Source organism: Pseudopodoces humilis, chromosome 6 (assembly GCF_049639895.1).
Source record: "Pseudopodoces humilis isolate 2021_Gansu_Grassland_sample_001 chromosome 6, ASM4963989v1, whole genome shotgun sequence".
In the NCBI taxonomy this organism is placed as follows: domain Eukaryota; kingdom Metazoa; phylum Chordata; class Aves; order Passeriformes; family Paridae; genus Pseudopodoces; species Pseudopodoces humilis.
The window spans coordinates 69520482-69534245 of NC_142205.1; the positions used below are offsets into that span (position 1 = coordinate 69520482).

A 13764-nucleotide genomic window follows, 5' to 3' on the forward strand; every position below is an offset into this window, starting at 1 on the left:
AACTCAGAATAATGACTTGTGGGGTGGTTTTTCCTGTGTTCCTAACTGTGTCCATCCCTCCAGGAGCACGGCATCCCGACGGGCATGGGCTACGCGGTGGCTCCGCACCACTCCGGGGTGTACCCGGTGCACGTGCAGCTCTACGAGGCCTGGAAGAAGGTGTGGCACATCCGCGTGACCAGCACGGAAGAGTACCCGCACCTGAAGCCTGCACGGTACAGACGGGGCTTCATCCACAATGGCATCATGGTACACTGCATTTCCATGTTCATAGCAATAGCAGTGCAGGGAACCCCAGGGGGGCTCCTCAGACTGAGCGCCTTCAGTTTTCCTTAAAATTCCCTGGGATCCAGCAGCTGTAAGGATGCCCAAAGAGTGCCTTTGTTAGATGGTTTAAAAGAGGGGGGAAAACAGAGTCAAACAGACTCAGTCAAAAAGACTGAGGCAACTGCAAAAGTATTCCTCAAACTAAATGTGCTCGTGGTGCCATCAACGACCAACTCTCTGAAATCATTAAATTGCCTAAGACCTCTGTTCCCAGCTCTGCTTCATCTTTATGCATGAAAGGATTAGAAAGCCATCACCTGGGAAGGTGAACAGGTGGAAGTAATCTCCTCCAGCACTTCTGCAAGGCTGAAGTTCCAGCTCTGCTCCCGAAATTCTCAGAGCCAGGGCTGGGACACCTGCCTGACTCTTAGAGCCTGTGCGCTCTTGGGAGGGGAGAGAAGGCTTCTCTGAAAAGTGCACAGAGGACAGGAAAACTTACCAAGTCCTTTGGCCTGTCCTACCAGCCAGCTGCAAACCTCGAGATTGGGTGTGCTAAAGTGAACTGACAAATATTCCAAGGGGTGGTTTGAAGTTCCTCAAGCTGATCTGAATATTGCCCGTGCATACCAAGTCAAAATTGTCATCCCCTAAACAAGACAGAGGGAGTGTCTCAAAAATTCCTGCAGGGTACATTTACTACTGGAACTGACTCAAAATCAGCAGTGTTTTTACACATGTGCCCAAATGCTCTGCTAAATGTAGCTTTTGGTTGCTGTTTTTAACTGCATAAAAAATAAAAAATATTGAATTAAGGGAAACAAAAGTCCTTCCCCAGGGTGATTATGTCACTGCAGTACCTGTAAGCTGCTGTTCTTTTGTTCCCAGGTGCTCCCTCGACAGACCTGTGGCCTTTTCACTCACACTATTTTTTACAAGGAATATCCTGGCGGTCCTCAGGAGCTGGACAAAAGTATCCGAGGAGGTGAACTCTTCCTCACCATTCTCCTGAACCCTGTAGGTACCTTCTTTGGCTCTTTTTTTGGATGTGCTGACTAACAGGGAGGGAGGAAGGAGGGAGGAAGGGAAGGAGATCAGGTTGGGAAATAAAAACCAGGATCACTTGCTCAGAGGTAACAAGCAGTTTAAGCAGAAAATGTCTCGTCTGCCAATTTCCAGCTACAATTGTACATACAACAATCTCCTGGAAAATCCATTCATTCCAGCCCCCTATTGTTTCTCAGCCTGAAGCCAGGTCCCCCTGAGAGACCTGTCTGAGGCTGAAACTAACCCCTGAGGGTAGAAAAAACTCACCTTGCTAATTTTTTACCTTTTTTTGCGAGATTGGCTCCTCAGGCCCTCCTCATACAGCTCAATGGAAACCCCAAGGCTCAGGCCTGATATCATTCCTCCACCATCAGCTCCTAAAAATAGGTTTTGAGCTGCTAAAAAACTGACTGACGCCACTTAAGACAGGAGCCTAGAGGTGTGAAGATGAAGGGAAAGTGCCCCAACCCCCCCATATATCAATTATTTTCTTCTTGTCATTGTCCTCCCTCCTTCCCTTTCCACCCAACAAGCTGCACTAGGCACAAGATAAATGTCCCTTGTCTTGCCAGGTGGCCTCATTTTCACTGAGTTTAACCTGCAATCCTTATTGACTCCTCTGCAGAGCTAAAGAAACTTCAGGTGGGGCTGACTCTCAAATCCAGGTCGCTTTTATTTAGACATCTAAACTTAGATTTTTTGGTATTATACAGTTAGATGCTTATGAGTGAACATTTTGCCTGGGTAAGTTGGTGTCCCGAGTTGGATTCAGTGGTCTTAAAGAAACGGGACAAACCTATCAGGAATTTTTCTATATCATACACATGACACCTCAGCTGAGAATAAAACAGATCCCTCTTCCTTTTCCTGTCTCCCCATTACTTGCAGTTCTCTCAGGCTGGCTTTTCTTCCCATCCTGAAGTGTAGCTTGGAATTCACACTGTGCTTTATCACAGTTGGATGAATACCTGCGCATTTCTCACTTATGTGAAGATTTCCTCAGATTTGGACAGTGCAACAGAGCATGTAGAGCTCCTTCCCCCATGAGCAATGCTTACAACACCTCAAATTCTTCAGCCCATTCATGTCCCAGTAACCTGAGAACCCTGTAGATATCGGTGGTGGTATTTGGAAAAACTGCAATCATCAACTTTTGATTAAACAACTTTTCCAGAGCTTTAAAGAAACTCTGTCCCTTCCTCAGGTCGTGGTTAGCAATTTCAGCAAATTTATTACAAATACATCTTAAGCTCAAATACCAAAAGTGTTTGTGCTTCCATGAGGCAATGCCACACAGATGGTTAAATTACCAAGTGCCCAAGGGACACTGCATCGGAATAAAGTTTGCAGAGAGATTGTCAAGGGGATCTTCTGATGGAATTTTTTTAAAATGGTTTCTACTGAATATTCTGTGGCTCAGAGAGATCTTTTCACTTCCTAATTTATGAATCCTAAAGATGAGTCATGTCTGGCAGAGATGATTTAGTAGTGGGCAGAGCAGAGATAAATTCCACCAAGACAGACAGAAATCAAACCAACTTCCTTGGAGTTTTAATGAGGGTTGCAAGAATCCCAGTCAGACCTTTCCAGAATCCAGCTAAGGCAGCAGGCTGCTCAAGTCTGCACTTTGGGGTACTTACACTTTGCATAAACACTTCAAAGCAAAGCTCATTAAAGTTACTGGGGAAGGCTCAGCAAACAGACTGGGCTTGACATAAACCCAAATAGTGAAACTCTTTCTTTCAAAGGTATCAATCCAGCTCCCTTCCTGAAGGGTTTCCTTCCTTTGGAGGCTTAGAACAATCACAAGGAGCCTCAGATATATGTGCAAATAAGAAATAAAAATACAGTTTGGGGTAGAAAATGAAATATTATCTTCTCGGACTTCTGCTTTAGTGTTTGATACAAGTGAGAAAAAATTCAGCTTAAAGTTTCTTATCTCCCTTGCCAGACCAAAGCTGGATGTTCAATCAAAGTTATAATCATTTTTGATGTTATTTACTATGTGGTTTGAAAAACATAAAAACCCAGTTAGTTGCTCAATCTTAATTAGGACAGACCTCCCAAAAGCTGTAGCATCAGCACTTGCACAGCAGCAGTGAAAAGAGAGCAGCAGAGCCACCACTCTCACTAGACAGAGGAAAAAAAGACATCTAAAGCTTCAACCAACCCAAATGTAAAATAGCCTTACAAAACTGGTTTTGTGCCCAATCTAATTTTGATAGCAAACTAAAACTTGTCCCAAGACTAAGATTCTTGTGACAGCATAAGTATCTCTATTAAATGTAGTTAGATCTTAAGGCAAGAAAACATGTAATTACTCAAAAAATTGCATAGCTACTCATATCTTTAAAGCCAGGAATGCAATACCAAAGAGCATCAGATAAGAACACCATGTCCTTAATAGGAAAATAACACCACTCAGCTATGTCAATATGGTAGAAAATTTTATGGTTCTGAACAGCATTGCAAAAAAATATTTAGGTTTTCTGCAGGTGTGCAGCATTCCACAGCTCCAGCAGCAGAAGCAAAGTCAGCCTGAAACCCATAAAAATTTATTTTCTGTTTAAAACTATTTTGAACAGCATGATGTCATCTTTTCCTCAACCTTCCCAATTCTGTACAACTTTCTGCAGTGCTTTGAGGTGCTTTTAATGATTTTTTTTAACATTTGCTTCACTGGGTTATATAAGATGAAAAAACACTTATGGCATTTCAAGCAGTTCAACATTTCAGTTATTTTCAGCCTTTTTAGAATTCTACCTCTCATTATTTGCTTAGCTTAATTGTGCTTTAAAAGAACTTTTTCTTCTCACAGAGAATGTCCTTAAGATCTCCCTTCCTCATTGTTGGCTTCACCAGTGCTGTTCCACGTTCTTTTCCATTTAAACATCTTCCCATGAACTATCCAGGCACTTCTGGTTTTGCCAAGTTAACCAGCAGTAAAACCAGCCTGGATTTTATTGGAAAGGGAGTTTGGTGTGGAAGCTGTGGTGTGCCAAGGTATTTTCTGAGGCTCCCAGCAACTGAAATCATGACCAAACACGGAGCAGGAGGTGGGGAGAGCAAATGGGATGAAAAGAGCAAATCCCTCGCCTGGCTTACAAATATAACCCATCAAAATTCACAATTAAAAGCGACCCATTTGTAACGTGCAGTCCCCAAAGCTGAAATTCTTTCAGCAGAAAAAAAAAAACAAAACTGGTTTCCCAAAAGAAAAATTAGAGAACTCCATTGGAGTTGAAGTTTTCAGGGGAATTTTTCCACATCCAAATGTCAGGCTCTAAAGCGAGTGGGTTCTCTGACCGCTGCCCTTCATTCAGTCTCCCGGGAAAAGCCGTGACACGTTTAATGCTTTTACAAACTGTTCTATTTATCACCTCTTCGGCATCCACAAGGTCTCCCACTATCTGTTTGATGGCTCCTCTCCTTCCCTCCCCTGCTCCACAGGCCATAAACAACAGCCATAAACATTTAACAGCCAAGATAAGCTAATAAATACAGCCCTAAATATTATTGCCTCTACAAACAACAGCGAGAGAGTCATTTCTCCTAAAAAAAAAAAAAACACCTCTTTAAACCAGAGAGCTTTTTATTAAGCCAGCAGGTGACAGCACAAAAGGCTCCTCAGTCAAACACTGCAGCAAAAATCAGTGTAAGGGGCTTTGAGGAGAAGCAGCAGCACCCACCGGCCCGGTTGAGCAGGCAGTCAATTGGATTTATTTGCCCATGTGATGCATTTTTTCCCATTACCTGTTCACCTTGAAAAGCTTTAGGATAACCCAGAATCCTGCCTCCCCTCTCCTGCCCTTCCTACTCTTCCTTTCTCTCCTTTTTACACAGGATCTTGCCTGGGCTGACTCTTCCTTTCCCCCTTCCTCTCACAGGGTGTTTTTATTCTATCTCCCACTGACTCCTCTCCATGGTTTCACCATAAAAATAGGCACAAGTCATTTTTCTCCATATTTTTGAACACAGAAGCCTCCCTACTCTAGATTTACACTTGCCTCACCACAGAGGATCTAGAGCCAGGCATACCCTGCACCACATTTGGCCCACAAACCCACCCAAGTACCACATATTTGCAGCTGACAGATCAGGTTAAAAATGGAAAAGAAGCAGAAAAAGGGACAAGTTAAACACTTCTTCAGGCTTCTCTTCCCACTTCAATCAAACACCCCTAAGAAGCTTTAACCAGAGGTGAAATGTGGCAGATGAATTTCAGGAAGATTAGCTGCCTTTTTTTTTTTTTTTTTTTTTTTTTTTTTTGTGGGAATTTGGTTGTCAAGAGCGAAATCAGACCTGTGATTGAAAAGCAACTTTGAACTCCCCTCAGCAGAAGCTACAGGCAGCCCATAATAATGTACATTATTATTCTAACTCCCTCAGAAGTGGCATGGGACGCTTTTAATTCTGAAGGCCACTTAAAGGCATTTCCATTTTTAAACTCTCACCGTGACTAAAGGGTTATTGCTCATTTCCAGCCTGTTCGAGCTACATTCTCCACGTCCCGCATGTGCCACACTTGGAAGATTTTGTTCTTGTTCCCTGCTCTCTCTCTCTCATCACAGACAGAGTAGAATCACACATTATTGCTTTGGAATATTAAAAGTAAATGCAGAGAGGGGTTAATTTATACCTTCCACAAGAGATTTGGGAATGTTATTATGGAACATCTTGAGTGTTGCTAATATTTTTCTTTTTATTTGCTTTGTTTCTCTGAGCATAGCTATAGAAAGAATAAAAAATAACCTTGGGCATTGTAGGATATGTGCTGCAATCCAAAAGCAATTCACAGTGCAGTTCTGCTGAGGGCCCTGTGAGCTGAGCATCTCGGCACATTTCAGGGACAGGAAAAGGCAGGCAGGCAACCTCCCCACTAAAAAATGTCAATATTCGTGGAGCTGCAATTATCAGGGTACAGCCACAGGGACGTGTCCCTCTCGGACCTGACAAGAGGGAAAGGTTCATTGGACCAAATTAAAAGGGAGTTTTGTTAACAAGTTACATCAGAATTTATCTTAGTGGTCATAAACACACCAAATCAACCCTGACCTTCCTCACGTTTTTGAATCTTTTCCCCCCTCGGTAAATGATTATTTTTCCCCCTCATCCCACATGGCTGCACAGAGCTTCTACAGGGAAATATTACCCCATGGAAACTCAAGCCTTCAGCAGCATATTTAGAAACTAATTAGCTTGAAACCCAGAGCATGAGCAAAGTATTTCGAGGATAGCACATCTCCTTTCCTTCTTTCATGACATTTTCCTGCTTTTTGAAAGCTGCTGCTTTTTGCTATTTTACCACAAGTCCTTCCCAGCAAGTTGGGTGATGGCAGAAATAGCAATAAATGACTGTGTGTCAACAAGGGGGGCACTGGGGATGGAGGGAAAGAATCTTTTACCTTCATACACACACCATGCAAAAATTTATTCAAGCGTCAGGAACAAGCCTTTCAGGTGAAAACAAGCTGACTCAGAACTCTCTGATTACTGAAAATGAATCCTTAATAGAAGTAAATGGACAAGAAGAAAATTTCCTCGCTGTGTTCGCCGCTCAAAATTAATTGGAAAGTGGCTGATTTGAGAATATTATATCCTCTAGTGAACTGAAAATGCTGCCCTTTTCTTTTTTTTCCTCTGAATCCAAGAGTGGAGAATTAAATTAACTCTGAGGTTTGTTTGCTCAGAGTAGGCCACCAAACTGGATTAATTAATCATCATTTATGAACAGTCTATAACCCAGAGCAATCAGAAAACTGCTAAGACAGCAACATGACAGTACAACTGTTATAAAAACAAATGATAAATCTCCTGCATCTCCAACCTATATCCATTTTCCAGGCATTTCTTTGCAGTCCAAAAGAAAATATCCTGGTGACAACTCTTAGTGTTTATAGGAGTGCTCTGAATAAACAGAATGATTTACACTTGCTCTGTAACTTGGTGGGCTGGGCAGGGTCCTGGGCAGTCATTTCCATAGGGAATGCCAGGATTGCATTGCCTTCCTCTACCTGGAGTTTACAGAGTGTCATGTCATGGATAAAAAACATAAATTATCCCATCATTCCAAGCACAATTAGAAGCAAATCTTAATTTACCACATCTCTAAGGAGAAATGGCAGAGAAACTGTCATCTATGGGCACTTATCCAAACTCATCATCATTTGGGCTCCTTCTTGCCTGGATGTGCCTTGTCCTCCACAGCTCTGCCTCATGTTCAGCTTGACCTAAGCCAGCAATCTGCTTTATTTCCTTAATTTGAACTTGGGTTTATTCTCAAGTCTGAACTCAATAGATATTTGCTTTTTTTTCAAGAGAGTTTATAGTCTAAGGAAGTCTTTTCAATGAGAAAACACAGATGGCAAGAAAACAAATTCCTATATCATGAATTTCACTAGAAAATGGAAATAACAAGAGGATTGAATTGCTGTAGACTTCTGCAAAGGCTTCCTGGGGCCCACAGATGTGAGCTGCAGCAGCGCATTTGGGCAGAATTCATTTAGCTTTGGCCACAATTAGCTGTGCTGCTGATCACTTACACAAGTGTGACAAATGAACAGCCATAAAACATCCATTCACATTTCCCACCCTCACGCAGCTACGCGCCAATTGCACAAATTCATCAAAAGCAGCAGTTATTTTTTCACAGCCTCTGAACACATGTGCTAACTGTAAAAAAAAATACCAAAAAAACTAAAATAAATCCCATTATTTTCTAATTGCAGGCTTTAAAAAAAAAAAACCAACATAATTAATATAAATAACTAATGGATTTGAACCTCCCAACCAGGTTTCTTCATCTGGGACCCCACCATCTGTGGTGTCAAAAATGTGTATGACCCAAAGAACAGTGGCTGTGTTGGAATGTGCTCCTGATTCAGCCTTTATTTTAGAAGCAAAACTAGGAGAGATAATAGAAAAAAAACCCAAAATATCAAACCTAGCAACTGTATTCTCAGAAGGAAAGGAACAAGGCACAGGATTGTTCTGTCAATACGAAGGAATTCATTTAATCCTGCCAACTAAACAATGGAAAAGCAGAAAGCGGTCCCAGTTAAATGAGAAACAATTTTGCTCTTCCAATAGGGAATTTTAAAACAACATAGAGGCTCTATAGCATTTGTACAGCTGTCCCAAGGCCACTTCCCAGCACTGATGGACAGCAGCTTCCACTCCCATCCTGGGAGCACTCGGGGTGGAGAGCAGACACGGTAATGAATACGGGCATGGGAAGTAAAATGCCATTCAGTGGTTTTGTTTCCCCTTCAATCAAAGGCAAAAATGTTTCTGCCCAAACACTGACTTTGTTGCTTTCTTTAGAGATAGTATATTTGGAAAATATTTGATTATCCTGTCAAGAACATTAAAGTATAAACAGATGTGCAGAGTGAAAAGAGAGTAAAAGTGAGGGAAAAAAATATCAAGATTTTCAGGCATATAAATGATTTTGCTTCAGCAGCAGAAGGGTGATGAATATGAATAGTGCTGAATTCTAGGGAAACCATTTGTCATTATTAAAATTAGTGCTTTGTCAACACAAACTCCAACTCCAGCTTCCTCTTAGCCTCACAAGCAGCTGCATTACAGGATTCATTATCAGGGACCAGGGCTCTGGCTCAGGAGGGATGAGCCTGGAGATCCATAACAGGAGAGGCTGCTGGGGTGGGAGAGCCGCTCCAGACTGGAAAAGACACTGGCATGGCCAGGCTGGCAGAGATGAGCACATGAAAATCTGGCAGGTCTGTATCCCCCAGCTCTGCAACCCCGTTTGCACAGCCAGAAATCCAAGGGGCAGAACTCATTCTGGTGGGTTTGGAGCAGGAAAAACACACCCGAACGTTCCAGCGAGAATGCCGCGCGTCGCCCGACATGGCTCTGTCACACACGAGGCCCAGCTACGCTGTTCCCATTAATTCCTCCCTTCTGGCAAATCTTATTAAGAGGTGAAAAGGCAAGGAAATAAAGCCTCTAAAAACAATAAGCATCAATTTCCTCTCAGAACAGGGGAATTCCCACATGACACCCATTCCTGGCTCCTGGGCCAGCAATGGGCCAGGGCCAAACAGGCAGCAGGAGGAAAGGACCTAAAAGGGAACATTGACCCTATTTAATTATGGAATGGCTGAGAGGAGGAGGTGGTGGAATACATTCATCCCTAAGTTTGCTAATGGAATTTTTCATTACAAGTGCTTGATAGATGAAGAGGGAGAGTTGCAGATATCAACAGAAAGGAATCAGCCAAAATCTTATTCCCAACACGGGATTGCCGTACTTGAGATGTGCCCTCCAGAGGCAGGTGGCTAGCCTTTGTCTGAAAGCATGTGCTTTTAGCTAAATCTGTGATAGGTTTGGCAAACACAGAATGAAAAAAAAAGCTCTTAGTTCTGATTTAATAGGGCTGTGCATCCAGAGCAAGCACACAAACTCTAAGCACAGAAGGCAGTTGCAAGGCACTGGTTTATATTCCAATAATCTTTCTAAAATGCCCTTTTTTCTCTCCACTAGCTACTGGAGGTTTCATTTTCTGTATAACACAAGCCTGCACATACAAATGTTCTGTATAGAAAAAACAATGTATATCTCAATTCTAGATCTAAGTGATGTGGAATAGCCCTAGGAACAAAAAACCACAGAGGGAAACGGTGCCATAGTCCTGCCATTACTTAACAAACAACCTGAGAACATCCATGCTCTAAACATGAACAGTTAAAACTCCCATCCCATCCATGATTTGGGGGTAGATAGCAAAGAATAAAATCCCATTTTATTCACGAATAATGCATCATATCTGAGGGTTTTTCAATTCCAAAAAGACCAACAGAACAAAAGAAGTCAAAAGAAACATCCAAGATCTTTTGAGTCCATGAAGATGGATTAATTGGATCTTTTCAATTGGTTTGCAGCCTAATGAAATTCCTACAATAACCTAATACTCATCTCCTGCAAGAACATTTTAACATTAAAAACCATCTCATCCATTTTGAAGTATAAACAAAGCACAAAGAGCACAGATTTACTTGCATACTTCATTTACTGCAATAATACCAAATGTCATTGGCAGACCCTTTAGCACTCATCAAACAAACGCTCCAGAGACAGGTGATATTCTCCATCAACATTTCCTGAGAGTGCTTTCCTTTTCATCACTTTAAAGCACTTTGCAGGAAAAACTTTTCACATTTACAGGAGTTAAACTAACAAGGATCTGTTTGTGTTGGCTGGGGGCTTATTTTGGGAGGAGTGGCTGATTTATTACCTTCCTGGTAAGTTTCTGGGGTACTACATAGAGACATGCACCAATTCCAGGGTAATTTTAAGATTCACTCTGTTTCACAGCAAATACTTGGGGTCACAAAACACTCAGGCACTGGAATACACCAAATCAATCCACAGGAGAAACCAACTTGTACAGTTTCCACAGAAAAAACCAACTTGCACAGTTTCCAATCTCTGCTTAGCCGAGGCCCAGAGCAGAACAAAAGTGAAGAAAAAATTCCCTTCTGTGGCATAAAGTGTGCAGAATGCAAACCCACCGCAGATGAGCCATGAGGGACCCTTTCTCCTAAGCTCCATCTGCCTCTCCCTTGGAGAGGTACTGAAAGCCCTGATAATAATTTAACAAATTAATGGACATGTTTCCCACTGCTGGGGGCTGAAGATTAAAGAAGCACCATCCTGGCACAGCGAGAGGGTGAGAGTAGGGGGCTGGTGGCTTCTTCTCCCTGTGATGTTCTAGGGACAAGATTGGGATAACAGAGCAGGAACCTGCTGGAGGGAAAGCTTTCTCCTCAGCTGAATCACAGCTAAAATCCTTCCCAAGACAGACAGAGAAGTATTTCAGAGCCTATCTTCAGCATATCTGACCCACACTCCAGGCTCCAAAGGAATGCTGCCTAAGCACTGTCCCCTATGCCTGGGCTGTGCAAGGTGTCACTCAAACCACATCCAGCTACCCGCCAGCCTTTTAATTCAATTAATTTTTAATTTAAAAAAAAAAATCAAAATTCACTGACCTGAACAAGCTTCCTGTAGTAGCTTTCAAAGGAGAAAGGTGCACGTGCAATCCTGCAACCTCTTCCCTACCGCCTACGCATGATTTGATAAACTCCACCCACTCCTAATCATCCTCACCTGATTACAATTAGAGACACAATTACCTCCCTGCAAAGCAAACCATTAACCTGGGAATCAGGTGTCCTCAATGTTGATAGCTAATTTCTTCAGAATGAGGTGCTTCAGTCCCCCAAATCTGCCTGCAGCTGTAATCAGGTTTCACTGTCAGTCCATCCTGTCTCAGGCCAATGCGCTAAAACATCCAAGTGACAACATTCGGTTTGGTGCCATCTTCATAAAAGTAAATAATGACAACCTACAGGCAAACCAGCCACAAAACTGTTTAATCACCTCTTGGAAAGAAAATGCTGGGAAATACATTTGTCACGTTATTCTTACAAACTCTCTTTATCCTTCTGAAATAAATCATGAGATCTACAAGGCAGTGGCCACATGAAGGCTGATAAAAAGAAACAAGTTATATCAGCTTTAAGGAGAAAAAAAAAGACGGAGATACTTAGCTGAGATACCATCATTCACAAAGCCTGGGAGTGTTTGTGTGTCAGAATTCATTCCCCTCCTTACAGCCATGCTATTCTAGGCAACACTGGGGTGAGGCAGCATATTGGATTTCTTGGTGTGCCCTGCCTGAAAGTCTCCTCTTGTCCCCCAGATCAGCATTTTCATGACCCACCTGTCCAACTATGGGAACGACCGCCTGGGCCTGTACACCTTTGCCAACCTTGCCAGCTTTGTCAAGAGCTCCACAAACCTCAAGCTGCAGACGTTGCCCCCCGTGCAGCTGGCTCAGAAGTACTTCGAGCTCTTCCCCGAGCAGACAGACCCTCTCTGGCAGGTAAAGTCACCTCCCCTTCCTCCTCCAGCTGCAATCCACAAACAAGCATCTTTTAAAAAGCCTTTTTTTAAGGATGGGAATGTGATCCCAGCGCTGCAGTTTAATGGTTACGCGCACCTGCCTCTTCTCTGAACCGGAGCACCGTGAGCCACCTTGTGCCTTTGGCCAGGCAGACATAAATCCAGGGTGGCACCAAGGAAACCTGGGCAGTTATTTAGGGCTTTCATAGGCAAAAAGGTGCAGAAAATTTCCCCTATTCTTTTTTGGCCCAGCCACATAGGAAGTATAAATCTATAATATTTCCACTGGGCCACAGCAATTCCCATCAGTTAATGATTTTCTCCATCATACTTTGTTAATTTGATTCCCCAGCAAAGCGTATGCTCTGCTACCAGCCAACACTATGCAAAAGCAGCATCTGTATGATAACTGCTTTGAAGAGGCAGCCAGTCCCAACCTCTTCTGCAGGGCCTTTTGTTCCCAGGTTTTTATTTTGCATTCACAGGTAGTAGAAAGATAAGGAGATGAATAATATCCCACATCCCTATTTTGTCCTTCCCTTTTGCATTCTCACGTAAATTAAAATTGGCACTAAGCCCCATGCATGCGAAACCATTCTGACAGCTCAAAAAGTAATGCCTCAAAGCTATTCAGAGGTTTCCATTTTAACCTCAAATGGAAACGTGATTAAATCAATGTTTCAATCTTTTTCCTCCCCCTTCTTCTTTTTTTCTGCTAATGACTGAACCTAGTTCTCAGTCATTCCAAACCCTTGTACACGCTCACAGAGGGATTTTGTTACTCAGTGTAGGGCTCTGGCATTAGTGCATAACACTGAGACCCTGCAAAGATTTTGGATCCCCCCCCCAGTGCCACGTCCACAACTGCCTTTTCTCCTTCAGAACCCGTGCGATGATAAACGACACAGGGATATTTGGTCCAGAGACAAAACTTGCGACCACCTGCCCAAATTCCTGGTGATAGGACCCCAGAAGACAGGTAAGAAGCACAAGGAGAGCTTTTAAAAAGTTGCTACAAAGTCAAAGGAGCTCTTTTTTTTTTAATATTTCCTAATGGCATCTCTTTTTGTTGGCATAGGAACAACAGCCCTTTATTTATTCCTTCTGATGCATCCTTCCATTATCAGCAATCTCCCCAGTCCAAAAACTTTTGAGGAAGTTCAATTTTTCAACGGCAACAACTACCACAAGGGAATTGACTGGTAAGAAGAATGAGAAAAACGAGGTGCTCATCCTCAGTACGTGGAAAACCACAGTGGAACAATTCCAGGAGCGGGTGTGACATCGCTGTAATTACTGGATGAATCTGTTATGCTTGGAATTATCAGATAGAAAGAGAATCTAATTGGTAATGATGGGACATTTAATCAAGGCCCTAATTTTGTTTAGGTATTACAGTAAGACTTTTCTGAGTTTTCACACAAGCGAATGCAAGAGGCAGCTCTGTCATGAGTTCTGTCTCCACGCTGAATAACATCTCTGTCTTGATGTGGCTGTAGCTGCACTGACTTACACTCTGTT

General features: G+C 42.6%; 1 protein-coding gene and 1 long non-coding RNA gene across 3 annotated transcripts in view; one reads left to right on the top strand and one right to left on the bottom strand.

Annotated features, from left to right (window-relative positions):
• LOC102107509 (N-deacetylase and N-sulfotransferase 4) overlaps window positions 1-13764 on the top strand; it is a 54156-nt gene that overhangs the window by 30895 nt on the left and 9497 nt on the right. For both annotated transcript variants that reach the window (XR_015772656.1, XM_005532149.2), the window contains exons 4-8: window positions 64-249; window positions 1153-1281; window positions 12041-12223; window positions 13126-13222; window positions 13322-13445. Coding sequence is in view for 1 of the 2 variants with exons in the window: in XM_005532149.2 (XP_005532206.1) it covers window positions 64-249; window positions 1153-1281; window positions 12041-12223; window positions 13126-13222; window positions 13322-13445 (719 nt within the window). In the remaining variant the exon portion in view is untranslated. The remainder of the gene's footprint in view (window positions 1-63; window positions 250-1152; window positions 1282-12040; window positions 12224-13125; window positions 13223-13321; window positions 13446-13764) is intronic.
• On the bottom strand, window positions 221-11441 carry LOC148184234 (uncharacterized). Its single transcript, XR_015772789.1, has 5 exons — window positions 11328-11441; window positions 1595-1688; window positions 1125-1319; window positions 767-914; window positions 221-356 (listed from the first exon to the last, which is right to left on the bottom strand). It is a non-coding gene; the product is annotated as an uncharacterized LOC148184234 (long non-coding RNA).